This window comes from Lactuca sativa, chromosome 9, assembly GCF_002870075.4.
Source record: "Lactuca sativa cultivar Salinas chromosome 9, Lsat_Salinas_v11, whole genome shotgun sequence".
In the NCBI taxonomy this organism is placed as follows: domain Eukaryota; kingdom Viridiplantae; phylum Streptophyta; class Magnoliopsida; order Asterales; family Asteraceae; genus Lactuca; species Lactuca sativa.
In genome coordinates, this window is record NC_056631.2 from 224,254,638 (window position 1) to 224,282,633 (window position 27,996).

Genomic DNA, 27,996 nt, shown 5'->3' on the forward strand with positions numbered 1-27,996 from the left:
ACTTCGGGTTATTGTGTCTTTCTTAGGGAAAATTTGATATCTTGGTCGTCGAAAAACAACATACTATATCACGATCAAGCACCGAAGCTAAATATCGTGGGGCCGCAAATGCTGTTGCTGAAACGAGTTAGCTACGCAACTTGCTTCTGGAATTATTTGTCCTAACTCGCAAAGCAACCATTGTTTATTGTGACAACATATCTGCAGTCTATTTGACTAAAAATCCCGTGCAACACCAACATACAAAGCATGTGGAACTCGATATCCATTTTGTAAGAGAAAAAGTTTGCATTGGTGACATTAGAGTTCTTCACATCCCAACAGATTTTCAGTATGTAGACATCTTCAAAATAGGGCTACCGCGTCAACTATTTACTTGTTTTCGATCCAGTGTGTGCCCCCGGTCTCCTCACTGAGGGGGTATATTAGCTGTATATTAGTTGTATATTATTAGTTGTATGTTTCTAGGGTATTTAATATATTACCTAGTCAAAATATTGCTCCAAAATTAGAAGATTGTAATTCCCGATTTTATTGCTATCTCCCTGTATATGTACGATTCTGTTGTGGAATAAAATCAGAGGAGAATTCAATTACGTTCAGGTTGTGGCACATGCACTGACAAATAAATACAAATTACATCCCCCGAATAGACACATTGTTGAAAAAAGCAGCACATGTGAACATGAGATCTAAGTAAGAATGCAACACCAAAACCAAAAAAGGATCCTACAACTACAACAAAGGGTAGTCATTTTTGTATGTAACAAAAGACCAAAAGACCACTTCCTTTCTCCTCTTGTCTTGTCAAAAAAATAAGCCCTTCTTTTTCACCTTTTTTTTCTTGGCAGCCTACAACAGTTTCAAAGACGTTAGAACCTTTTTTGGGACAAAAAATTACATTTAATTATTTTTTTTATTTTTTTTTTCCATTCCTGCCATAAAGGATGGGACCAACAAAATGAAATTTTATATTCTAATATTCTTCATACTAAACGTAATTAATTATCAATTCATAAAAACAAATATTTAATGGTTGGTAATAAACTAACTAATAAGTAATAATGACCAAAGCTTTGAGATCATTTGCTAAAGGTTCAAGTGAAGCCTTACCCTATTGATAAAGTATCTCAGGGTAAGCACAATGACATCCCTTGAACTGCATAAACCAAATGTTTGCTTAGAGACAATTGATAAATAGAAACACTAACAATAAACATCCAAGATTCTTCCTTGAAACAAACAAAAAACAAAGTATGGTTAGCGATCGATCATGGCATGTTTGGAAGGAATTTAATCCCATGTTTGATGGAGACTACTCTAAATTTTACAACCTCCACTCCATTAAGTTCTATTCAGATAAATTAGTAATGCGTGTGATCATGTATTACTTCTTTATGAATGAATGATTGGTAGACAAGTGCAATCCTCCCTAAGCAGAAAAACATAAATAGCAACGTACTTTCATTTATGTACATGTATGTAATATAACATCCTACTTTCTAATGCAACATTGTAATTTCATTTTTTTTAATATCAACACATTGTACTTTGAACAATCTAAGCATTGTAAGTTGAGTTTTCTCTTATCAGGACATCAATCATTATACTATAAAAACATGAAATTATATTTGGAAAGCAGAGTGTTGTAAAAGGAAGATATGAAAGTAGAATGCTATAATTAACAAATCAAGGAAAGCATGTTGCTTTTTATAATATATTTATCACCACCTTATAGTATCTGATTCTTGCTCCACCCGAAGCCGTTGCTCAACACCTCCCAAACCAATAATGGAAAACTCTACAGGATTTCCACACGGAATATAAACCTGAAAATGTCAATTAAATTTAAAAGAGTTTTGTAAAAAAAAAAAATCTACTTGGATTAAAAGAAACTGAATTATCATTTTTGGGGAGAAAAGCATATAATACCCTTGTGTTGGGAGAAAACTTCTCATTGACAGGAGTAGTACCACCTTTTATGTTAATTCCATCTTTTCTGATGACTAATGTAACTGGCTCCCATATCTCAAGGAATCCTGTCTGCACATTAACAAATTAAGGGAAAAAATTACATTATTTCTAAGAGTAGTATTAAAAAGGGGTAATATCAAAAAATAGCAACCTACTTCTATTCATTTATTTATTATTTCATTTTCATTTTTTTACTTTGAAATTTTACCTAATTATAGCATTTCAGATTTGATTTTTTTTCCTACTAGAACCATTATAGTGTCTATTAGTGTTTGGGCTGACATTTCTAAGATTTTTCAAAGTACAATGTCATAGTAGGAAGAAATTAAAGTAGGATGCTAAAGTGAATGAAAGTAGATTGCTATTTCATGCATACAAGCCTATCTAGCAAAAAAGGTATAAAAGATGAATACTGGTTGAACAAACAAAAAAATTGAAGTAAGAAGGCCATGTTTCCATTTTTCCCATCAAGAGCAGTTTGGATAAAATATTTGAGGAAATGACGACGGTTACAAGTTAGGACTTCATGTGGAAAGAAAGCCTCCATTCTATTCTTTTCTTTTTGCAGTAAGTTAAGTCAAAATAAGTAAGCCAACAACAAATTACAAACACCACTAGAGACTATAGAGGCATACCCATAAAGACAATCTGTGTTCAGCATGACCAGTCTGAAGAGCTTTTCTGATATTGTCATGCATATCAGGATCTGTAAGAATAAGGAAAATCTCAGTTTAGATTAGAAGAAACCTTGTATCAAAAGATGAATTAGAAAAAGCTTACCACAGACAATTTTGCTGTGCTCATTGGCGAAAACCTTTACAAGTTCACCCTGAAAATGGAATTGAAACACAGTCATAACTCATAATATAATATGCATGTATTATGCATATACCACCAGGTCAAGATAAAAGGTACAGTTATACATTCATTCCACTTTAAGGGCCAACAATCATTATTATAATAGTGTTTGTTGTTACATGGGCCTGGACTGGACTGGTTCTATTCTAGGAGTAATTTTGATGATGAGGATTGATTGATTACAAGGACATTTAGAACGAGTTGTATCCCACCTTTTATTTAGATCAAATGTACGCACAAGTGTCCGGTCCTTTATGACAAGTTGGTTCTACACAAGTACCTAAAAACAGTCTGCCAATTGTTCCTTCCTAGCTTCATATTTGGATTCTATATATATTTAAGTTTTCTTCTGTATCTGCATCCATATTTGCTATAATAAGCAACTGGAATATGGAAACGTATTAACCATACATACGGATATGACTTATATTTTTTCAATATAAAGAACTAACATAACATTATTACATATACATGTCAATACCACTTAATATAAGGATGGATATCAATTGTATCGTAAGTCCAGTATGCTTTTCGGCATCACATACAACTACTACTATACAATAAAGGAGTAAATGTAAAAATTAGCAATGCACTTTCATTTATTTCTACTACCACACTATTAGTTTCAATATTTTTACTGACAAGGCATTGTACTTTGATAAATCTACCCAATTGTAATTCTTTTCTTATCTCCCTAATTATATTTATGGCAGTGAATGTTTTTTCGTACACTGCTTTGCTTTTGTATGATAAGATTTCTCAAAGTAAAATGTTAAATGTAATAAAGAGTAAGATGCTATAATAAACAAATAGAAGCTAAAACTATCTGGGGTATGATGCGGATGTGAACATGGATATACCATTTTGTTGCCAACAATTACAAATATCAAGAATGAAAAGCAATAATAATAATAATAATCAAGTGTTGGTTAAGAGAGGAAATACATTACCTTTCGTTTTCTGTTATCCGTGGGCTGGACTTCAATGGCAAGGTATGTATCAACATCATCAGCAGTAACAAGATAATTTTGCTGCTTTGCACCTACTTGATAATTTTCCCCATCAAAATATATTTTATAAAAAAGAAATAAGAGCATAAGGAGGAATACCTTCTATATAACTAACAGATCCATCTTCCATATGCCGCACCCACTGCCAAATAAATAAATAAAGGCTATAAAGGCATGCTACAAGAAATGCATAACTAAACTTTTTCAAGTAAAACATGCAAGAAATATCAATCTACATTGATTTGTTTATTATTATTAAAGCATGCTCCTTGATAGCATTCTATTTCAAAACATAGTGATGTCATCCAGAAACAAAGCAATTTTCACTGGGTAGATTTGTCAAAAGTATAAAAAATGACCTGAAAAAGAAAAATAACGAGACTACAGAAAGAAATGAAAAATAATAAATGAGAATACATTGCCATTTTTTACATGTATAATATATTTGGACACATTTATACTATAATTAGGACACTGCAGTAGCAGGGGAAATTAAAGTAGTATGTTATAATAAACAAATAAATGAAAGTAGGTTATTTAATAATTGGAAATTGAAAGTAAGTTTACCTCAAAATTACAACTTGTAGTTCCATTGAGGGAGTATCCACTTGCTTGGAGTTCTCGACCTGGAAAAGCTTCGCCTGAAATTTGGAGGGACTCCACTGCAGGTAATGGATCATCATCTGCAGCTGCTGAATGAACATCATAATATTAGTAATTATACTGAAAAAAACAAGGCTAAATTTCCATTTCCTTGTGTTAAAATATTATACTTTTCAACAAGACTTTATACCAATTAAATTATTACAACAGGGCAGGGCAAATTGTTTTGAATTTGGAATTTTGGATTGGATGATGTTGCTTTAATCAGTAACTAGAAAGTCGTAATAGAAAGAAATGGAAGTATGAACGTTAAACATCATAACAGATGACGGGGCTAAATGCAGATAAAAAACAACATACATACTTCTGTTTATCTGATAGCATCCTACTTCCATTTCTTTCTAATGCTATTGTTAATTGTTATAGCACTCTAGTACTATTAACTTTTTTTCTTATTACTTTGAAATTTATGATGCTACATTTCTTGCATTCATGATTTGACCCAACATAAAATAAAATGTGTGTGGCTGTGGCTGTGGCTTACCTTCAGAGTATGAAGAATCAGGTTTTTCAGGCACTGGAGTTAAATATGGAGAATATGAGTGGGAGTGGGGCTGGGGCTGGGGATCTTCAAGGGGGGTCTTGGAATTCCAATTGACAAATGCTTCTCCTCCTCCTTCTAAATCATCAACATCATTATTACTGCTAACAGGGTCGCTAAATGTAACCTGTTTGTTGCTGGTTTCCTCATTTTTACTACTTGTCGTTGTAGGATACGAATCACCACCTAATCTCCGTACACCATTATTATTATTATTGTTTCTGCACAAGTCAAATCAATTGGATTCCAATCAGAAACAATCATAATCTGCCATGGCTTTCGTTCAAACTCTTTATATATTATTATTATATTTAATACTTTTGTGAATACATTAAATTATTGAGGCTATTTTTTGTCTTTCAATTAAAAAAAAAAAAAGAGTTTTGACGGAATTGAGTTCCATCCATCCGGAAACCAAACACACCATGGCTATGATCTTGAATTCCCATTTCAATCCGGAATTTTTGAACCAAATCAAATGGAGCATGTAGCAACAAAAATGAAGAAAGAGGACGATCCTATAATTATAGAGGTCATGTGCACTCATCATAACTCTCCCCAAGTTCTTAGTGCAAAACACTTCTCTGTCAATTAATTATTGATTGGGTTGACTGACTTGAGAGAGTTCTAGTTTGTAAACTTTATCAAATGGGAAATAATACTTTATAACTAATTGTGTTGTTGAGTGAAATGAAATCTGAGTTGTAATTGTAACCTGTTTAGAAGAGGTGAATACCTCCCTGAATCAGGCTCTGAAGTTTCTGGAACACCAGCTCCATCCCACCCTTTTGGAGTTGGATGGTCTCCATCAGAGTATGCTTGTTGTGTAACCAATTCAAGCCCATTTTTGTTCTATATAAACAATACAATAATTATAAGATTTTAAAAACATAAATTAAATGAGTCATGAGCAAATTAAACTGATATTATGTACATACCCCCCCAAAAGAATGCAACAGTGATTGTGCAAAACTTGAATCAGAACGCCAGGCTGCTAGCTGATATGGAGACTCTTTTAGCTTTGTCTGCAGCCAAACAAGTTTGCAAGTCAAGCATAATAGCTGTATAATTATAGAACATGTACATGATACAAATATGTAAGCTGAAACTTGAAAAACTCGTGAAATTTTATTTTTTATCCATAATAGAAACAAACTTATACTTCTTTACACATAATAGCAGCGTACTTTACCAATAATAGCCCTCACATTGGTGGCAAAATGTAAGTACATTGCTATTAAGGATAGGACATACAAGTGAGTCGCTATAATGAGTAAAAGTAAAGTGCATCGATAAAAAAAAATGTAGGTACACTGTTATTAAGTTTTAACCATATTAACAGGCACAACATACCTCAATTCCTATGAGCTTCTCCTGCAAATGCCTAAAAAGAACCTATCAACAGAAAATTTTCCAACAATCATATATCAAGGAAGAGAATGTTTAAACCAAGAAAGATCATTAATCACACTCCTTGGATGTTAATCTAAAAAAAACGCAGTTGGATATTACGTCAACAGATATCTGAAAATAATAGGGACAGTTGAAAATCTAGTTACTATCAATCTCTTAAATTAGATATCTCAACTCTCGAGGGTGTATGCTAGTTTCCATTTCTTCTATCATCATCTTCACTTTAATGCACTAATCCCTAAGACAGTGGTTGGTATGATGAATGAACGCAATGATTCATTCCCTTGGAATGAAAAAAAAATTGTTTCCTTTGTCTAATGGAATGAATGTGAGTTCATTCTTTAGCCAAGGGCTATTTTATTTTTCGTTCCATCATTGAATGGAATAAAAAAAATAAAATAAAAACTGCAATACAACTCACTTACATATATTTAACTTTTAATGACAAGTCCTTTTTAGAAATTTCTAAGATTTTAAATAAATTGAAACTGTATATTCTAGAAATAACAAAAGATACAAATTTCAATAAATTCTATTGTAATCTCAGTTTGGTTTTAATGAGATTTTTAATCATCTTACTATGTTTATTTTTTATGTTTGTGTATAATTATTTTTTCATTTAATCAAATCATGAATTGAGTAGAGTTATAGGTACACATCATATCTACATATGATATAAAAAAATCATACAAAAAGTTCATTTCATTCCTCCTAGAGAGCAAACAAACATGATCATGCAAGGTAGTGACTCATTACATTAACTTGCTTATTTCATTCCTCCATCCGTTCCATTATGTCCAACCAAAAAGGCTGTAACCTCAGAATGTGATTACAAATGCTGTTGATTGGTTGATAAAGGGACTTTGGTTGTATTCCTATCATTTTCTATTTTGGTTTATCTCCCATTCCAACTAAGGACCAATATTGTAGTTACTAAAAGACATAAAAAAGGTACAGACCAATATATATATATATATATATATATATATATATATATATATATATATATACACACACACACACATATATAAACTTCAAACCTTAACATTACTAACGATGGACTGGGCATCAGCAACTGGTGGCTGAAGAGAATACTCCGCAAGAAGAGGCATCAAAGATGATATAAATGTTGTTCTTTCTTCTTGTGCATCCTGCAAACAACAATGCAATCTTTTTAGATTCATTCTATGTATAACTTTACAAAATCCAAAAGACAGATTTAAACATAATGCTGACATATAATGAGAATATATATTTTGCGTAGAACAAAAACACAATCTTATATTATGCTTGAATAAATCATAAATAACATCATTTCAAAAGAGACGCCACTTCATTCATTGCAAATATACTTGGGAATGCAGTGCACAAGTAAAAATAAAAAAGGGTTAATGCAAGAAATAGCAACGTACTTTCATTGATTTGTTTATTACAGCATCCTAAGCTCATATCTTCCTATTACAACATTATATTTTGAAAAACCTACCAAATTGCAACAATGTCATCAAAAAACAAAGCAATTTCCGCACTGCGATTGGATAGGTTTCAAGAAGTATAATAGAAAAAAAATGGAAAGTACAATAAGTAGGGGTGTTTGTGATTGCTTATTTAAGGTGCTTATTAGCTTATTGCGGTTCGACGCCGCTAATAAGCAGTTTTTAGTGTTTGGCTAGATTAAAATTAAAAGTGCTTATTGACTTGAATAAAGAGTTTTTGATAAGTTAGTGGGTTCTAACTTATCTAAAATAGCTTATGACTTATTTAAACCATTTTACCACATCAATATATATATATATATATATATATATATATATATATATATATATAGAGAGAGAGAGAGAGAGAGAGAGCTAGGTTCATGTGTTCTAACTATATATTGTGTGAATGTAGGAATCATTGTAGGCCAATCATTTCAAAAAGCTACATAAGGGTAATTTTGTAATCTTAGCTATTAATTATTTTTGGTAAATTGTTAAATTAAATAATATCCATTTAAATAGGAGATCGGTTTTAATTGAAACCTAATTCATTTTCATTAAACCTACCCACCCACAAGTGTAGAAGACAGCCACCACAATCCAAAGTTTGGATCTTTACTGAACACCAGTTGTGATTCCCTTCATCTTTCTGCCATCTTCAAACAAATACCAAGCCATTATCGCCTCTACATGTTCATATGCAATTCCGATTTAAGAGTATCGATACACACACACGCACATAATGAGGGATCGAATGAAGAAAGAAGGGGAAGAAGTCATGTGATTGAGCTTAGATGAAGCCATTGTATGCCTATGACTCGACGAGTAGAGATCATTTTGGACGCGGGACTTAGGGTCTACTCGACAAGTTGGAAGGCCCCAACTCGACGAGTAGACACTGTAAAGGAAAACCCTAATTTTCAGGGGTTTGTACCATATTTAAAGAACTTATGGCTCATTTTTAGCCTCCCTCATCATCCATACAGCCCAGAGAAACCTTAGTTCGATCCTTATACCTTTTTGAGTGTGTGTGAGAGCTTTGGAGAGTGATTTTAGTGTGATTGTGAAGGAATTTGGAGCTTGAAGAGGTTGGAGCAAAGAGAGAGGCAGTAGATCCGACATCTACTCTATTTTGGCAACCATCTTTAGGTATAAAGTCGCTACCTTGACCTTTATTTGCTTAGATCTCATCTTATGAAAGTATATTGTCACTTTGGGTGCATAATGGTGTCATTCTCGGGTTTGAAATTGTCATGAGGATATGGTTTCAGATCTGGACACCTCTAAGCCTCCATGGACAGAAAGTTGCTCACTTGATCTAGTCTAGTCCTTTTTCCATGCTCTAAACCTTGTATGAACCTTACTTTTAGTGTTTTAGTCTTTTGAGGCCTTGCATGCACGTAAAGTTTGCAACTTTATGTAGTATTTCAGTCCTAAGGGACTGGATCTATAGTTTGGAGGTTTGGATTTGACTGGAAGGACTGAATATGTGAAGACAAAGGAGACTCGATGATTTTCCCTGGCAAATCGACGAGTTGGATCGGGTTTTCCTGTTTTCAGTATGCAGAGTAGACTCGGTGAGTTGATAAGATAACTCGGCGAGATGGTTAGGGTTTTTCCCTGGTTTTTCTGAACATTGAAGGAACTCGACGAGTTGCTAGATGCACTCGACGAGTTGGATCAACATGGACTGTTGACCTTGACTTTCATCATGGTTGACCAAGTTTGACTTTGAGGATATTTTTGGTGTTTCAGGATTTTGATAAAGCTAGTCACATGATGATTGTAGGTAGTTGAGTTGGAGTTGCGCGTTGGGACTTATCATATCTTATCAGTTCAGCATTCTTGAGAGGTGAGTCTCATCACCTTACTAATGGGTCTAAGGCACCAAGGCCGACCCATTTTATGATATGTGGTACACTAGTTGGTGTAGTGATATGTGGTATGGTAGTTGGTTATGTGCTAGGTGGTATGCTAGTTGTATATGTGATACTTGCAGGAAAGACCATGGGGGAGCCCATAGCGCTTGGATGTAAGACCATGTGGGAGAGCCCATGACTTTTCAGGTAAAGACCATGGAGGAGCCCATGGCACTTGGATGTTAGACCATGTAGGGGAGCCCATAGTTTTCCACTTAAAGACCATGGAGGGAGCCCATGACACCTAGGTGTAAGACCATGTGGGGGAGCCCATGGTATCCTGGAGTAAGACCCTAGGAGGAGCCCACGACATCCCTATATGTTGTATGCATGACTTATGTGGTTTATGTAGCTTATATAGCTAATACAGATTATGTTATTATGTGGATTGTGTGGATTGTGTAGGGTAAGCTCTAGAAAACTCACTAAGCATTAGCTTACAGTTTGTTGATGTACTCTCTCATACATGCACTCTCTCATGCATTTTTATGGGGACACTCTGATATTTGAAATAAAATGTTGATGTTATGAATTTGGAAACAATTGTCATTGAATTTGAAAACAATTGTCATTGAGATTTTATGGTTTATGGGAATGTTTCGATTATTTAAAAATGAAAATTTTATTTGGAAAATTGGATTGTTACATATTTGTTACAGAAAATGTATCCAATATGTATCGGTTACAAAAAAATATATATTTTCTTTTCTCGCAACTTGATTAGCAACAAAGCATAAGATAAATTTGGCCAAACCTTGGTGCCTATCAAACGAAAAAAAATCATAGATGGTGTGGAATATGAAGTTTCAATTTTTGTATGCAAGAGGGGTGTGGGTCAAATGAATGGAGGAAAAGGTACTTCTTTTTCATATTTTGGTGCCCATCCACAGGTAACAAACATATTATTTTTCCTTCCTTTTCTTTTAATTAGTTTTGGGTATCGATTTATTTGTATTCGTTTATGCGTTAGTTTTCCAATGGATCTTCTCATAGTAGTTATTCTGACAGAATTCCATTATATGTTATAGTTATTCTCGAAGAATGTTATGATTAAGGGCATGGTTGTTGCAACTAAAGTAATACCTGCAATGCATAGGTTAGGCGTATATTTTCTTCAATAATGTCTTGTCTGTAAGAGAGAGCTTTAGATGCCGCATCAGCCAGATCCTGTTGCTGCTGATCGAAAGCCTAACCATCATAAAATTTATTTATTTAGTAAATGCCATGGTGAAATAACTCATAAGAGGAGAGGACCATAAGTGAAAACACATTGCTCACCAGACGCATATAAGCAATTTGTTTCTCAAGAGCAAACTTCTCATTGTGTATTTGGGCTTCCTGTCAACCATAGCATAGCAGATCTATTACTATTACTCCATGTCATTAAAATAAAACAAAAAAAACAATTAGTTCAGTCATAACAACATACCACAATCAGCCCATTACCTTAATTGAATAGTCAACAAGATGCTTTCTCAACAGCAAAATTTCTTGCTCCTGATCTCGACTGTCAACAACAGCCTGCATGCATAAATTATAAATACATATGTGATGTGATGTGATGTGAATTTTTTTTATTATATGTATTAATTACATGTGATGAACTTAATCACATTTTATTAAACTTTGTTATTTACATGTGATTAAACATTGTTCTCGCATTTTTGCTTCTATATATATATATATATATATATATATATATATATATATATATATATATATATATATATATATATATATATATATATATATATATATATATATATATCCTTGGATCCCGTGAGAAATCATGAGAAATAGATCAAATGCATGTTTTTTTGACGAATCAAAGAAATGAATCAGTAAATGATACAAAAATAATATTTCATAAAGAATCATTGCTTGAGTTGCCAAAAAAATGAATTATCGAGACATTTTTTCCAACTACAGTTATTTTTATTTTTGGTGTTAGATATCTAATGATTCATTTCCTTGTTTCGTCAAAAAATGCAAATGGTTTATTTCTCATATTCCTAACAAAAGTTTTGTTTCTCACATATATATACACACACACATGGGAGAACCCAATTTTTAGCAAATGGTAACTTTTTTCTTACTCGATTACCTTTATTGGTAGTTCAGTAAATTTAGACGATGTGGAAGATACCATTGAATCCCCAAGTGGGCTTGACATAAACTCCAATTTTTTATCTACGATAGATGATTTTGACATATCTACAATCTTGTAAATGTCCTCCTATGTATTTTTCATAAACACGATGGCCAAATTAGCAAAACCAAATCATTACACTACATATAACAAAATTAGCATCAAGTGCAAAAATGTCAATCGAGATTACAATGGTTTTTGATAATCTTTTCATTTATGTGAACTTATGTGATATCCGAAAAAGATAATAGCATAGATGCATTGCATTCAAACTAAAAAAGTATCATATGTATAATGCAACGGAATTGTGGATTTGAGATGTACATCAGTTGTATTTGAATTATAGATATATTATAGTAACAGTGGAGGGAAGAGCCGTAAAATAAACTATTATGATAAAACAAAGTCACAAAGCTCCTATTCATCTTATACAAACTGCATAGGCAAGGTACAAGATTTGTAGACCCTCCATATTATTCTTGTAACATGTTAACGCCCATGTGTGTGTATATATATATATATATATATATATATATATATATACACACACACACACACACACAATCATGGGAGAACCCAACTTTTAGCAAATGGTAACTTTTTTCTTACTTGGTTACCTTTATTGGTAGTTCAGTAAATTTAGACGATGTGGAAGATACCATTGAATCCCCAAGTGGACTTGACGTAAACTCCAATTTTTTTATCTACGATAGATGATTTTGACATATCTGCAATCTTGTAAATGTCCTCCTATGTATTTTTTTTTTTGGAAAGGGAACTTCCCTAACGAGGGTTTCCGGGCCAGCTTTCGCGCACCGACTAATCCCCCGCTGCAAACATGAGACTTTGCCTCATGCCCTGGAGACGGAGTCACTGCAGGCGAACCTCCATGGCCACAAGGGCTTAGTAGTGCCAGGATTTGAACATGGGTCAATAGGTTATCCACCATATCTTCCACATGCCTTACCAAGTCACCACAACCCAAGTGGTTATGTATTTTTCATAAACATGAGGGCCAAATTAGCAAAACCAAATCATTACACTACATATAACAAAATTAGCATCAAGTACAAAAATGTCAATCGATGTTACAATGGTTTTTGATAATCTTTTCATTTATGTGAACTTATGTGATATCCGAAAAAGATAATAGCATAGATGCATTGCATTCAAACTAAAAAGTATCATATGTATAATGTAACGGAATTGTGGATTTGAGATGTACATCAGTTGTATTTGAATTATAAATATATATTATAGTAACAGTGGAGGGAAGAGCCGTAAAATCAACTATTATGATAAAACAAAGTCACAAAGGTCCTATTGATCTTAACCAACTGCTCTTAACCAACTGCTCTTAACCAACTGCATAGGCATGGTACAAGATTTGTAGACCCTCCATATTATTCCTATAACATGTTAACGCCCATAATATATATATATATATATATATATATATATATATATATATATATATATATATATATATATATATATATAGAGAGAGAGAGAGAGAGAGATAGGTTCATTTAGTAATTTGATTAGTAACTTCCAATAATAATCCCTATAATCATGGTATTGACTTTTAACCTAATTTCTCCAGGTTTATATCTAGAGTCGCTCAATCTCCACCGATTACAAGCCCTAGCCGATGATACAAAGCCCTCGCCACCATCGTTCGCCCCAAACACCTTCCTTCTTCTCGATTTTGTTTCTCTGACCTAGGACCATCGTGGTTACTCTGTACTTTTCAACTCAATCCTCCCTAAAAAAATCCAATCAATTCAGCAGTGTCGGCCTTAACAGACCAACCTAGCCCTAAATCCTTTTGTGGCGTGTATTTGCTTAAACGAAGAAAGAAAGAGGATATTGTGATATGGAGAAAAGAGCAGAAGCTGTGGTGTCGATCCAAGGAGGAAGACGAGGCAGGAAAGGTCAAACAAGAAGAAGGATTTGGTTGTGGGATCGGCTACAGCAGGTAAAATTTCTCAATTCTTTTTTTCTTTCTTCTTTTCATTCTGAAACGATTAATTAGTCTTGATTATCGATTCAATGATTTTCCTAATTTCTCTATTCTCCTTCTGAAATCTCCACTTCTGTCGGCTGTCGCTCTCTCTCACCGATTTTGATTTGATTCTCGAGCTTCAATCATTATCAATTCATTGGTTTTGATGTGATTCCCGAGCTTCAATCATTATCAATTCATTGGTTTTGGGGCTTATATAACTTTTTTTGATTTTCTAATGTATGCGTTTTCTGATAACAACTTCTCTTGTTTTCTTAATTTTTGATTATCCAGAGGCAAAAATTTCTCAGCATAGTATTGAGGTTGTTTCTAACTGAGTTGATTTTTTGTTTCTGTTTTTAATGAACGATGATTTCTACAAATTATTTTCAGAATTGCTGATTATAATTCGTATTAATTTCCTTTGTTTTGGGTTTGATTTTTCTTGATAGAAATGGATAAATGGAATGGGTTTTGGGGGTTAATGTTTTACAGGAAATTGTTTGTTTTGCTTGACAGAATTCGATGTGGTGTTTATTGCTTGAAATTGCCATGGAAAGAAGATTAAGCAATAACAATGAGTGGTTGTATTTCTGATCATTTGTAGGTATACATGAAATCAAGAACAAGAATGTTCTTGTTTTCTTGGCTGGGAAGGGTACATATGGGACTTACAACATTCTACTGGAATGGAATCTTGAATTCCGATTATGTCAGAATAGAATCTTAAAGATGAACATTCTACGGGATGAAGATGAAAAATGACCACCAATCTTCCAAAAAGAATGAATTATTCTAGCTGAATAATATACAGTATAATAAAAAGAAATATATGTAATAGTATATTCTGGTAGAATGATTTATATATTTGTATTTTTTTTGTTATTAATAAGTGTAACATTATCATAGAATAATATATAACTTTTTTTCTTTTCTAAGAATGTAATGAAATTTTTTTTAACTTGTAGCCAAAATTTTGTTATTCTTCAAGAATCTTAAATCAAAATATATATTATGTCAGAATGTGTATTCTTGTATGGTTCAATAATTTTTGTTATTTTTCTATATATTGATAAACATATTCCGTCAGAATTTCCGAATTAGGAGAATTATCATCCATACAATCAGATTTTTAAAATTAATAGAATCTATTTTCCTTTAAAATATGCAATTTTCCTTAAAATATGCAAATTTCTTTTATTAAATCTATATTAACGGACTAAAATACCCTTCTAGTTAAATTAGATGGTATTTTTCAATTATATTTAATTCAATAATATGTAATAATCACCTTCTTAAAATAAGTAAAATGATTGACCCACAATCATTCATACAATAACACAATAATTAGTTATCAGTGTTGTAAAAATCCCGATTACGTCCCGTTTAATCTCCGATTAATCCCTAGGCGCTACTCGACCGATTAGATGGTATCTAACGATTAATCTCTACATACACAATGACTGAAACAGTTAAACCCGATGGAATTTTAATAATTTGAAGAAGTTATATATCAACAAAAACTATTTGAGGTATGATTAGTGTTGTATTTATCATATTAACCTATTTTGTTTTCATATTAGTGGTATTTACGAACTTTTATATGATATTAATCATATTTGATTTTTTAAAATCTATCAAATTAGCAAATAATGGTCCCCGATTAATCTCCCCCTAGCCGATTAATCCCTTAACCCCAGTCCACCGACTAGCTAACGTCGAGCGTTTTTTACAACCTTGATATATATATATATATATATATGTGTGTGTGTATATATATATATATATATATATATATATATATATATATATATATATAGATAAGCATTTAGCATGTTTTGCTGAATTTTAAGAGGTATAACCCTCAAAACATCATATACAACACTTTATGCATTCCGAAAATCATGAAGCTTATTTTGTGGAAACTTGAAAAGGTCAAAAAATTATATTGATATAAGGAGATATCGTTAAATATCCGGTAGTCGGACAGCCTTTGAATTGCTATTTCTCACTCTAAGCCAAATTAATCGGTCAACACTCAACTCCAACTATACTTTATATAACATCTCCTCTCTTAGTATTCGGTCACAAGCGCACACTAGAAACCAGTCGCCACCATCATCGGATCATTCACCACCTCCACTATCTCCACCTTCGGTCCCTGCCGGAAAAGAAAAGTAACGTGGTTTTTTTCAATTTCATTCCCACTTAAGCCACCCATTATGCAAAAGAGATCACTCATATTATTTCTTCAGGGGCTTTTTCTTTCTCTCTTATTTTACCCTGATTTCAAATCTGAAAAACGTCACTCTCCTTTCTCTCGCAAGTAAACGCTAGCGGGCCACCTGCACAATAGATCACCACCATCCCTTTCCCAATACCTGAAGAAGCCTAATCACTACATCCACCATTTACCCCTGCATCCGCTGCTACGAGATGAAGATCTATACCTGAACCCGTAAGAAAAAACCCTTCGTTTTTTTCTTTTTGGACATGGGTTGAGTCATGTCTTCGATCTGCATATTTTTTAGTTGGTGATGATAAATCGATACACGCCAATCTTCCTTCGTACTCACCATCTCTTATGCAACCCAAGGTCAATGATCTGTACTAGTCAAGAATGATGTATTTTTTTATTACTTGGGTCCAAAATTAATACATCGTTCGAAATAAAGACATCGTTTGAAATAATAAGTAGATATATGCATAAGGGTTCATTCATGTGTTTTCTTATCCTCTATATCGCTCCTTATGTATTTTTTGTTATCCATGTCTTTGTTATCAAAATTTGATTTTTTTTTGTTGGTTAGACAGATGTTCAAAGTAGATCTGAAAATGTATTGACACCACCACCATTTAATTCATTTTCTCATACCTCAAAGTTTGTTATTGCAGGGAAACTTCACTGTTCCATAAATTGTGAAAATAACGAGTTCGTGAAATCTCTTTCTGATGAAGTTTGTCATGTATTTGAAAAAGATATACCAAAAGGTGTGTTTATTTGATTAATTTCACCCAAGTTGTTCTATAAATGAGTTTTTTCGTAATCTCTATCGATTATTGAAGAAAATGGTACCATAAGGTATATTTATTAATGCATTTTATTATAGGAGCTTCTTATTTTGTTTTTAGCATCTCAGTAGCATCGTAGCTGGTTGATAGTTATACCCTATCCAATATCTAAAGCTGAATCCTAGCATCAAGCCTGGGGTTGCTTCATAGTAAAGCCATAGAAGTTATAAAAGTTTCCCTTATTTTTAATCCTTATTCTTAGTTTTTTTATTTTTTATTTTACACTAATTAAATCTAATTTGTTTGTTATGGTTATGCTTTTTTAGGGTTTCTCAAGGTGTTAGTTTCAGGGGTTTTAGTGGGTTTGTTGAGATTATAAAAGGAATATTGAATAAATAACAAATGAGTAGTCTTAGAAGAAGGCTTGAAGAACATTGGTGATTAGCATATTAAAAATTTATGAAAATCTTGATGTCCGTCTAATTAGGATGTGTTTTGCTGAATTTGAATTTTCTATGTTGATTGTAAGTTTCTCTTATGTCTATGAAGGTATTGGTGGAGAATCTCCCATAGGGAAAATAGAGAAACAAGCATTATACTTTGTTATTCAAGCAATTATGTATCTGAAATGAAATTCTTTATCTTATGTGAATGATTTCACTGGAGGTGTAGAGAACTCGAACTGGAAAAATTGAGTTGGTAGAGGTGCATCCATTGATTCTGTTTCTGCACCTCTGTCTTGTGTTTACTTAATTGATTTTGTAGGTTGGAAACTCTAGGGTTTATCCATATGGGTGGTTGATAGATTTCTAAGAAATTATAAAGAATATCTTAATGTTCATTTAGTCATAATATTGATTTGTCTTTATGTCTTCAAATTTTATTTTGTTTGTTTTTACTTCATTAAATCATATTTTTCTTACCATGTAGGTGTAGATTGTAATGTACAAGATATGGATGAAGTAGAGGTTAATTTGGTTGAATGATTTAAAAGGACCAGAAGTAACAATAGCAGTTTTCTGGTAATTTATTGCAAAAGTTGAACAAATATGGATCGATGTTTGTTTCTGTATTTTTGGGATTTATTTAATTTATTTGATCAATCTTGATCACCATTAAAGACGTTTATTTGATCATTCTTGGAAGTGTTGTATTTAATTTATTTTATCATTCTTGAATAACATAATGTTCTTTTGGTGTTCTTTCTGTGTAAATTATAAACTTAAGAAAAAAATTTGATAAAGATATTCAAAACTTCCAAGAACATGTCAACTCTTACATAATTGGAGAATATCGAAGATGGATTAAGGCACATTTGATGTGGTTTCTTGCTGTTAAGAAGAATGACAACATGAGCAACATTAGAGAGCTGGGAAGGATGAATTTTAGATCAAATAAGATGAAACTATAGGCGATCTTCCTTTTTTTCAAAAAAAGATAACAATTAATTAGAGTGAGATATGAAGGTAGGATATTGAGATGTCTAAAAATAAAAAGAAAAATTGAGATGTCAGCTATGCCTATAACTATATGCAAAATTGACAGCTATTATTTTTAAAAAGAATTTCCATCATATTCTTTCTTGCCCTCTCTTATTATTATTATTAATATTATTATTTATTTATTTATTTTTGTAATCATTATGTTTTATTTTAATATATATTATTATTACATACTAAAGTTATTGTTGATAACATCAATACGATTTATTAATTTATACATTGATATATATTGTAAAACAATTTTTTGTTTGGCTATTTAATTTTTTGTTAACACTTAAATTATTGAAAATGAAATATAAGAGTCTAAATGTGTATTATTAAATTAGTTAAAAGTCATGTCATTTATTCCTAAGTACATTCTTAAAATCCACTAAACATGTAATGTAAAAAAGGACAACAAAGAAAAAAAACATATTTATTCTTAAATGCAATTGTAAAATCTGTTAAAATGATAAGTTTCACAATTTAAATATATATTAAAAACCTTAATATACAATATATATATATATATATATATATATATATATATATATATATGAACCAAAAAAGGTTAAGAACCGTAAGAACCTCTAATTTTAGATGTTTATAAAGGGTTTAAGGTTACTCTAAACCCTTTATAAACATCTAAAGTTAGAGGTTCTTAACCCTTTATAAACATCTATATATATATATATATATATATATATATATATATATATATATATATATATATATATATATATATATATTATTTTAAAATTTTCTATGAATGTAAAGGTCAAAATAGTTGTACATTTAATAATTTAAGCCAAAATGACAAGACAAAGTACATTAAAATGCTTCTTTTTGTAAACTACCAACAATTCTAAAATTGAAGAATAATGTTAATATTTACAAGTAACCCAAAACCGGAAAAGAAACTCTTCATAGAAATTGACACATAGTAATTTTTTTTTTGTTTTGTTTTCTAGAACATATTACTTTTCGATATAAAAACACTACACCAAATATGAAACTATTTCGCCTCTGGATCTACGTACCTAGCTAGAAAATATTCGTTGAAAAGAAGTATCTAAGACAAAACAATTCACCAAAAGGCTTAAATAAATTATCTAACACGAAAAAGAAACTAATCGAAGTATGAAAACTATATGTCGAAACTAATTTGTGCCGCCGCATCGCGCGGGTACGCTACTAGTATATATATATATATATATATATATATATATATATATATATATATATATATATATATATATATATATATCAAATAAAGACCATGGGGGAGCTCATGGCAACTATATGTATGTTGCATGATATTCTGTGGTTGTATGTTGTGTGGTATTTTGGGAAACTCACTAAGCTTTGTGTTTACGGTTTTCAGTTTATGTTTCAGGTACTTCAGTTTTCAAATGGATGGGCTCGAAACGATTGCAGAGCACACACCTCATGTTTCCGCGTTCTGTGAATAACACTACACTGATTTGTCAACGTTTTGCTAAAACTTAATTACTCTGGTTCTTCTTATGGAAGAGACATGTATTAATCTAAAAACAAAAAAATTTATGTCACGATTTTCGGGTCGTTACATACGACACCTTACACTCCACAATAGAACAGGGTGATAGAGAGAAGAAATTGCACACTCTTCGAGATGACAAGAAGCACGTTAAAAGCCCAAAATGTTCCAAATTTTCTTTGGGGAGAAGGAATTCGACATGCAACCTATATTATAAATAAGCTTCCAAAAAAAATCTCTAAAGAATTTGACTCCGTATTGGAAATTGTATCACCGCAAGCCTAACATCGAACACTTACGAATTTTGGGTCACTAGCATATGTCAAAATCACAACTCCTCACCAAAAGAAGCTACATGCTCGGTCCAAAAAGATGGTGTATTTTGGGTCCGAACCCGGTTCCAAATCTTATCGCTTATATGATCCAAAGTTGCGAAGAATCATGGTGGCACGACATGTTATAATTGATGAAAACTCAAGTTGGAGTTGGGAAAAAGAAGTCGAGCCCACACTAGAAACCCGAGATGTTTTGGGTTCATTGGCTGAAGTTGCTTGGCACCGGAAGTGGACCGGTAGCAAGTGAAACACACAAAGTCACAAATGAAACCAAGCATGGTGAAGAAAGTGAGTCAAGATCACAACCGATGTCACTTCCAAAAATTGTATAAGATGAAGTTCCACAATTACGAAGGTCGAATCGCAATATGCAATTTCCTAGAAGATTTGATGATTTCGAAGTTGACTTTTACATCAAGAATCATGAGTTACTTTTAGACTTCAATGAGGATGAACTGACAAAGTATCATGAAGCAAAGACGAATCCCTTATGCATAAAAGCAATGGAAGAAAAAATCGACTCTATTGAAAAAAATGGAACTTGGAGACTTGTAAAAAGACTGTGCAACACAACCGTTATTGGTTTAAAATGGGTTTACAATGTAAAAAGAGATGCAAGTGGTTCAATTAGCAAGTACAAGGCTAGAATTGTAGCAAAAAAGTATCTCTAACAACATGGTATCGATTTCGAAGAAGTGTTTGCACCACTATCACGAATTGAAAATGTCAGAATTCTTATAGCACTAGCTGATTCAAAGGGTTCAGAGTTACATCACCTCGATGTAAAATCCACATTTCCACATGGAGAACTACAAGAAGAAGTCTATATAGAACAACCCGAAGGTTTCAAAAAACAGGGAAAAGATAAAAATAATTTTGTATTCAAGCTATTAAAAGCATTGTATTGTCTATGTCAAGCTCCTCGAACGTGGAACATGAAGTTGGATGAGATTCTTATTAATATGAAGTTCCAAAGGTGTAGACAAGAACAAGTAGTATATCGAAGAAAAATAAATTCTGATATAATCCTAGTTGGAGTGTATGTTGATGACTTGGTCGTTATGGGAACGAACGTATAAGTTATAACCAAGTTCAAGCAAGCAATGGAAACGAACTTTGATACGAGTGATCTTGGCGTATTGCGATATTACCTAGGAATAGAGGTGTATCAAAAGAAGGATAACGTACTAATCACATAAGAAGGGTATGCAAAAAAGGTATTCAAAGACGCAGGGATGTATGAATGCAATCCTACTCTAGTTCCAATGGATCTAAATGCAAAAATCTCAAAAGGAGATAGCGAGGAAGACACGGATGCAACAAAATACCGAAGCCTACTTGGAAGATTGAGATATTTGCTTCAAACAAGGGTTGATCTAGCTTACTCAATTGGCATTGCAAGTCGTTATATGCAAACTCCAAAGAAGTCACACATGGCTGCTATAAAACAAACATTACGATACGTAAAAGGTACTATCGGATACGGGATTCGTTATAGTTCCTATAATCTAACAAATCTAGTTAGGTATTGTGATAGCAGTCACAAAATTGATCAAGATGATGAAAGATGTACCGCCCGGTGGATATTTTACTTTCGTGAACTAATCACATGGTGCTCTTAAAAGCAAGAAACAATGGCATTATCATCTTGTGAAGTTTAGTATATGGTTGCTTTTGCAGCAAGTTGTCAGGTAGTTTAGTTATGAGATCTTTTGAGAGAAATTGCAGCAAGTGCAGCAAGTTGTAAGGTAGTTTAGTTATGAGATCTTTTGAGAGAAATAACAGGTTCTTAGTTTGGTTATGAGATCTTTTGAGAGAAATAACAGGTTCTTAGGTACAGAAAGTGATAATTAAAATTGACACCACGGCCACAATTGCATTGATCAAAAACCCAATTTTCGTGGCCAGAGTAAACACATCAAATCTCGTTTCCACTACATACGAGAACATGTTGAAGACAAGGAGATCACAGTTGAGCATGTCAACGGAAAGGAACAAAGAGCTGACATATTGACAAAGGCGTTAGCTAAGATAAATTCCGTTGAAATGTGCAAGCTGCTAGGAGTTGAAGACCTCACATTTTCCATTCGGAAATTAGGGGGATGATTGTTAGCTATTTTTCGGTAATACCCTTCCATACACGATGAGGTGTAGGAAGAAACATTCCTTGGGCGATAAGGAATTCTAAGAAGATGCTTAGGGTTCAAGCAAACCGGGTCGCTTAGGGATCAAGCAAGTCATTTATATGGCATGTAAGTCTTCTAGTTAGAAACTAGGATGCTATAACCGGTGTATATATATATATATATATATATATATATATATATATATATATATATATATATATCGAACATGAGGGTTTCATTATCATTGAGAGGAGAGATTGTACTCAGTTTTTGAGTTATTTTTCTGAATTACAGTAACAGTTATTCCTTTTCATTCTTGTGTTCATATTTTATCTACATATCAATAGTCTTTCATATATATATAAAGAAAAATTTTACCGATTCAGGACCATGGATGATGCATCTAACAAACTTTAACTCAGTAAACGATGGATTCAACTGAGTAGGTCGACCTGTTTTTCTCCATCCTCGTACCTCTGTAACAATGTGTCACAATATGAACTTTCTATATATGCGTGATAAATCTGATTATAAATGCCCAGAAGTATATTAGGGATATACCTGTACATTCAATGGTATCACCAACTAGAATACTAAACCAACCGGGTGTCAGTTTACCAACCTCCATTAACTCAAACAAATCACGGCGACACAAATAGTAAGCCCGTGTGCTTAGTTGAAATCCAGACAAATCTCCTCCAAGAACTTCTACCAATCCCATGTTATTTTCCAAGGTTTCCTCTGCTACTTTATCATCAGTATAAACAAGGCTCACTCCGCATTCATGTACCTCCAATCCACTGATCACAGCGATAGAGACATTGACCTTATCTCCCGTGTGCAATGCATTTCCAATTGGCCAATAGCTTAACCATATACCAACTTCACCAAATTTAGGTTTGCCAAAGACTTTGGGGTTGTACATCAAATCAACATCATTGTTCGTACTGATCTTACAGAACCATAACACGTCATCCTCACCTGACATTGTATACTTGAAAGTTACATCAAGTCCTTTGAGCCTTCTATTCTTGGGAGGCGGAGGCACATCAAAGTACAAATATGATAACTCTGATACATAAGTAGGCTTCATCATTGGATCCTTCATGTATGGAAGAGATGTGCTCATTATATTGAATTCAAACAACATCTGGCCATGAAAAAGCACAAGTATATTAGTCATATATAATCAGTTTGTAGGTGTTATGCTTATGTGTGTGTGGTGTGCCCATGCATGAATTTAAGAGAGTAACAACACACCTGGACACACGAACTTCTGCCTTTGGTGAGCTCATCATCACCAACCAGGCACACCTCATGATTTTGATATTCTTTTAGCCACTTCATATGTCCCAAATCGTTTTCTTCAAGTTTGGTTACAGGCACCAATTTGATAAAGCCTTCAATTTCTAATAAACTAATACAACCTTCATACCCAAACTCTTGCAATGTGAATCGATGTGATTGGAAGCTTATTTCCTCCAGCGACTTACAATAGTATACATACAATTCTGCAAGTGTACTTGGGAGACAAAGAAGCTGTTTAAGCATCGAACATAAACTCAAGTCAAGGACCCGAAGATTTTTAAGATGGTCATAAGAAGGCAGAAACTCGAAGAGACTATTGCCTAAATTCATGTACTGCAAAGATAGTTGAATGCTAAAACTCAGAGGAAAAGACTCAGTACACTCAAGATCGCAATCCTTGAGGAATAACCGGTGTAATGAACGTGGGAAGAAAAGGGTAGGTTGTTCTGCAACACCTTTACCAGAGGTAGAAGCTTCCATTTGCTCACTCTTGCACAGATTTCTACATCCTGTCATGTTCAGTAGTGCAAGACTCGTGAGGTCTCCAATTGTTTCACAAACACGAGAGAGACTGTGGCAGTTCCAAAGAATTAAAGTCTCTAGATGAGGGATCATGGACATGTTGCGGATTTCGAGTAGATTGTGTGAATCTGTAAGATTCAAAATCTGCAGTGACGGAAGAACCTGTTGCAAAAGTAACAAGATTAATGTAGCACTTGATGTCTATATAAACGGATAAGCAACATAAAGAGTATATAGGATTCCCTACCATGGGTGGTTCAAATATTTCCAAGTTGCTATAGCTCATATCTATAGCCACCAAGTTCCCCATGAATAAGTCAGAGGGTATGGTTCTTAAATTGGATCCAAGCCAGCAGAGCCATCTCAAGTCTTCTGAAAAATTCTCGTAGAACCCAGTGAGCTGCACGAAGTTTAGTTGGAGTAATTTTAGTTTATCCATCTTTTGAAGTGCATCTGTCTTGAGGTTTGATGACTGCAGATTTAGCATGAAGAGGGATAGTAAGCAAACTATCAGATCCAGAAATAAATATAACACACAGACACACGTCAGTTCTTAGTGATTCCGTATTACCTTGAAAGCAAACTTCTGTTCTTCCAGCATTTGCATGTCAAGTGCTAAACCCTCCATAGTTTCTGAACCCTAAAAGGAAAAAAGGATAAATTGTATAATTTAAATGAAATAAAAGGGTCTGAAAGTAAAAGCAAGCATAACTAAATATACATATAAGAAGCATATTACCTTTCCCTTGCTCAATATCTTATAGGAGTCGCTACTAAGCCAGACTCTACTACGTTGTTCAGGGAATTTTGATTCTTGACGAACTATGTTTTTCCCCATCTCTTGAAGCAACCGATGCATCATCAGTTTGTTGTTTGGTGAAACAGAAAGAAGGCATCTGTTGGATAGGCTTGTGATCCCAGATGCTGCATTGTAATCATGCTGCAATATCTTTACCACATAATCCTTGTCTTTACCAACAAAGAAACAAGCAATATGCAGAAACAACTCCTTTTCTAAGACAAGCGATAGTGAGTTGTAGCTCATTATAAGTACATTGTGAATTCTAGAATGAATATCTTTTTCCAGTGTATTCAATTGACTTTTCCAATGTACGATGGTATTTTTTTGGGACAGAGCAGAAGCCAACACTTCAAGAGCCAGCGGATTCCCTTCACAATATTGTACCGCTTGTTCTGCAACCTCCTTGAAACCTTCCATGGGAACTTTGGAACCAAAAGCATGACGACTTAAAAGCTCTAACGATTCATCATCATTCAATAATTTCATTTCATAATCTTGACACCTCCAGTCTGTGAACTTAAACCAATCATCTGTATTTTCTCTGGTTGTTGTTATTATAATCTTGGTTTGTGGATTAATCTTCCCGGTTCCAAGTAAAGCAACTAACTGACTACGTTCAACAATGTCATCAAGAACAATAAGCGACCTTTTTGTCTGTAAGGCCTCCTCAATCTTACATGTGCCTTCAGAAACACTAGGTATTTTTCTCTTCTTGCCGCCTAAAATACCTTTGAGAAGTTGTTCTTGTAGCACACGCATACCATCGGGCTGTTCACATTTTTCTCTAATGCCTTCAAGAAAACTCATGTTCTCATAAGTTTTCCAGTTTGAATTGTAGATATATTTGGCTAGTGTCGTCTTGCCACTTCCACCCATGCCGCAAATTGCTAAAAATTCAACATCCGGTTGATTTAACCAGGCACTGATATCTTCGTATCGAGCAGCCATCCCAGTTATATTTTGTGGAAGACTAACTTCTCTGCGTTCCAATTTATTGTAAATTATGTCAACAATTTCCTTCACAAATTTTGCTTCGGACCTGGAACAACATGAGAAAACTGAACAAATTCATGGGAGGGAATTTACAGTCTTTGATATAAGCAAATGAAAATATTGAATAATCAATTTTCCAAATTAACGTGTTACTAGTATATCTGTATATGTTTAAATTTGATTACCAATTTACCATTGAAGTTAATTTAGAAGTTCAATTATTAATGGATCACAGCATTTCCAAGTGGATAGAAGTTTTTCCAATTTATTTGCAAATACATTATTAAACTACCAATAAAACAAATAATGGAGGCCCACAATTCTGTTCAAAGGCACGATATTTTTGTTTTTATCTTAATTATCTAAATGAGAAATTAACATAGATAGTTTGCAGCAACTTTTTTCAAGAAAGAAAATATGAAAAAAAAAAAAAATCAGTTAGATCCCCTTAGATCTAAGTTAAGATTCAAACATGTATGCGATGTACCAACAAGCATTAAGCTGTAGACTTATTGACATAAAAAGAGGAAAATATCTCGGTATTTTATAGTTTATAGTTTATCCCATTAGATATTTGAAATACATATAAAATTAAAAATTAAAAAATTAATTAATTAATTAATTAAAATAAAAAATTGTAGCCATCAAACACTTTTTCACCCACTTTTCCGAACTAGCTGTAAACAAAGATCTGTCGTACCATCTCCAACTTACTTCCATTTTTCCCCTAAAAATTGAAAAAAAAAAAAAGGGTAAATAGTGTTTCATATCCGCCACTACTCCACTTTTTACCACATTTTTATCCTCAAAAGTATATTCTTAGTATATTCCATTCTTCTAACTTTAGATTGTCAAACACACACCCTTCTACTAATTTGGTTTTAAGAAATATATAATCTATATTTTTTTCATTACAATAATACTAAATAAATAAGATTATATTTATAACACACTTATAAGCTTTTGTAAAATAAGTTTTTTAAAATTTCAATATGTATTTAACTTTTTATATGAATTTTCTGAAGAAAAACAAACTTTATATTTATAATTAATTAATATAATTTAATATATAACAAAATATTATAAATATTAAATATTACATTTAAATTATAATTAGTAGGTAAAAATAAAATAGAAATATATAAATATATAAACAGAGGAAAAAGTAGTATAACACTATATTTGGAAGGAATAAATGGGGTAGGTCTGAAAAGAATGGGGAAAAATGGAAAATTGGATGGTCTCATACCGATTCATAGATTCATAGTTTAAAGTATTGATACATTTATCAGCCAAAATTTCTGAGTTCTTTTAAAAAAGAAGAGACAAAGAGGCATATACCCAGACAAAACCATGCCTCCTAAATCAGGAACTTCTTTAAGAGCTTTTTTCCACAGGCTCACGTTGTCATCTGTCCACCTTGAAGAGGCTTTGACTTCTATAGCAAAAGTTCCCGTTTGTTTCCTCACATCAGAAGGATCGACATGATAAAAAACAGGTAGAACGAAGTGATTGCACTCCCTCCTTTGCTGGAGGATCAACGCAAGCTCATCCAGACACCAAGTTGAAGTTGCATACTTCTCTGAGAAGACAACTACTGAAGCCCTTGATTCTTTAATTGCTCTCTCGATCTCCGGCTGCAGTTCTTCACCTCTCCTGATTTCTTCATTATCCCTAAAAGTAACAATTCCTGCTCGGACTAATGCGTCGTAAAGATGATCCGTAAAAGCATTACGAGTATCTTCGCCTCTAAAGCTTAAAAAAACGTTATAAGTACCGGGAGAAACCATAATACTGGATGAAGAACCGAAAGAGTTTGAAATTTTGAAATGGATTTGAAAGGATAAGAAGATAAAGTCGACTCAAATTTCTAGCACACGATTCCAAC

General features: G+C 33.0%; 1 protein-coding gene across 6 annotated transcripts; it reads right to left on the reverse strand.

Moving 5' to 3' along the window:
• Positions 1 to 508: 508 nt before the first annotated feature.
• Positions 509 to 27,996, reverse strand: LOC111878917 (probable disease resistance protein At4g19520). 6 transcript variants are annotated; one of them, XM_023875407.3, is made up of 26 exons: positions 27,450 to 27,995; positions 26,773 to 26,835; positions 25,053 to 26,154; positions 24,885 to 24,953; positions 24,561 to 24,785; positions 23,744 to 24,475; positions 23,045 to 23,633; positions 22,862 to 22,959; positions 11,961 to 12,092; positions 11,303 to 11,377; positions 11,135 to 11,194; positions 10,940 to 11,044; positions 7,500 to 7,610; positions 6,400 to 6,441; positions 5,985 to 6,071; positions 5,783 to 5,898; positions 4,990 to 5,267; positions 4,410 to 4,534; positions 3,942 to 3,984; positions 3,783 to 3,874; positions 2,755 to 2,803; positions 2,610 to 2,680; positions 1,933 to 2,043; positions 1,732 to 1,829; positions 1,114 to 1,159; positions 509 to 852 (listed from the first exon to the last, which is right to left on the reverse strand). In XM_023875407.3, the coding sequence occupies exons 1-26, from the start codon at positions 27,896 to 27,898 to the stop codon at positions 808 to 810; spliced, it is 5,013 nt and encodes a 1,670-aa protein (XP_023731175.1). In that variant the 5' UTR covers positions 27,899 to 27,995; the 3' UTR covers positions 509 to 807. The 6 variants fall into 6 exon arrangements, 5 of the variants coding, with proteins under 5 accessions (XP_023731175.1, XP_023731174.1, XP_023731172.1 ...); XM_023875406.3 differs by having other exon boundaries at positions 4,410 to 4,531; positions 5,762 to 5,898; XM_023875404.3 differs by having other exon boundaries at positions 5,762 to 5,898.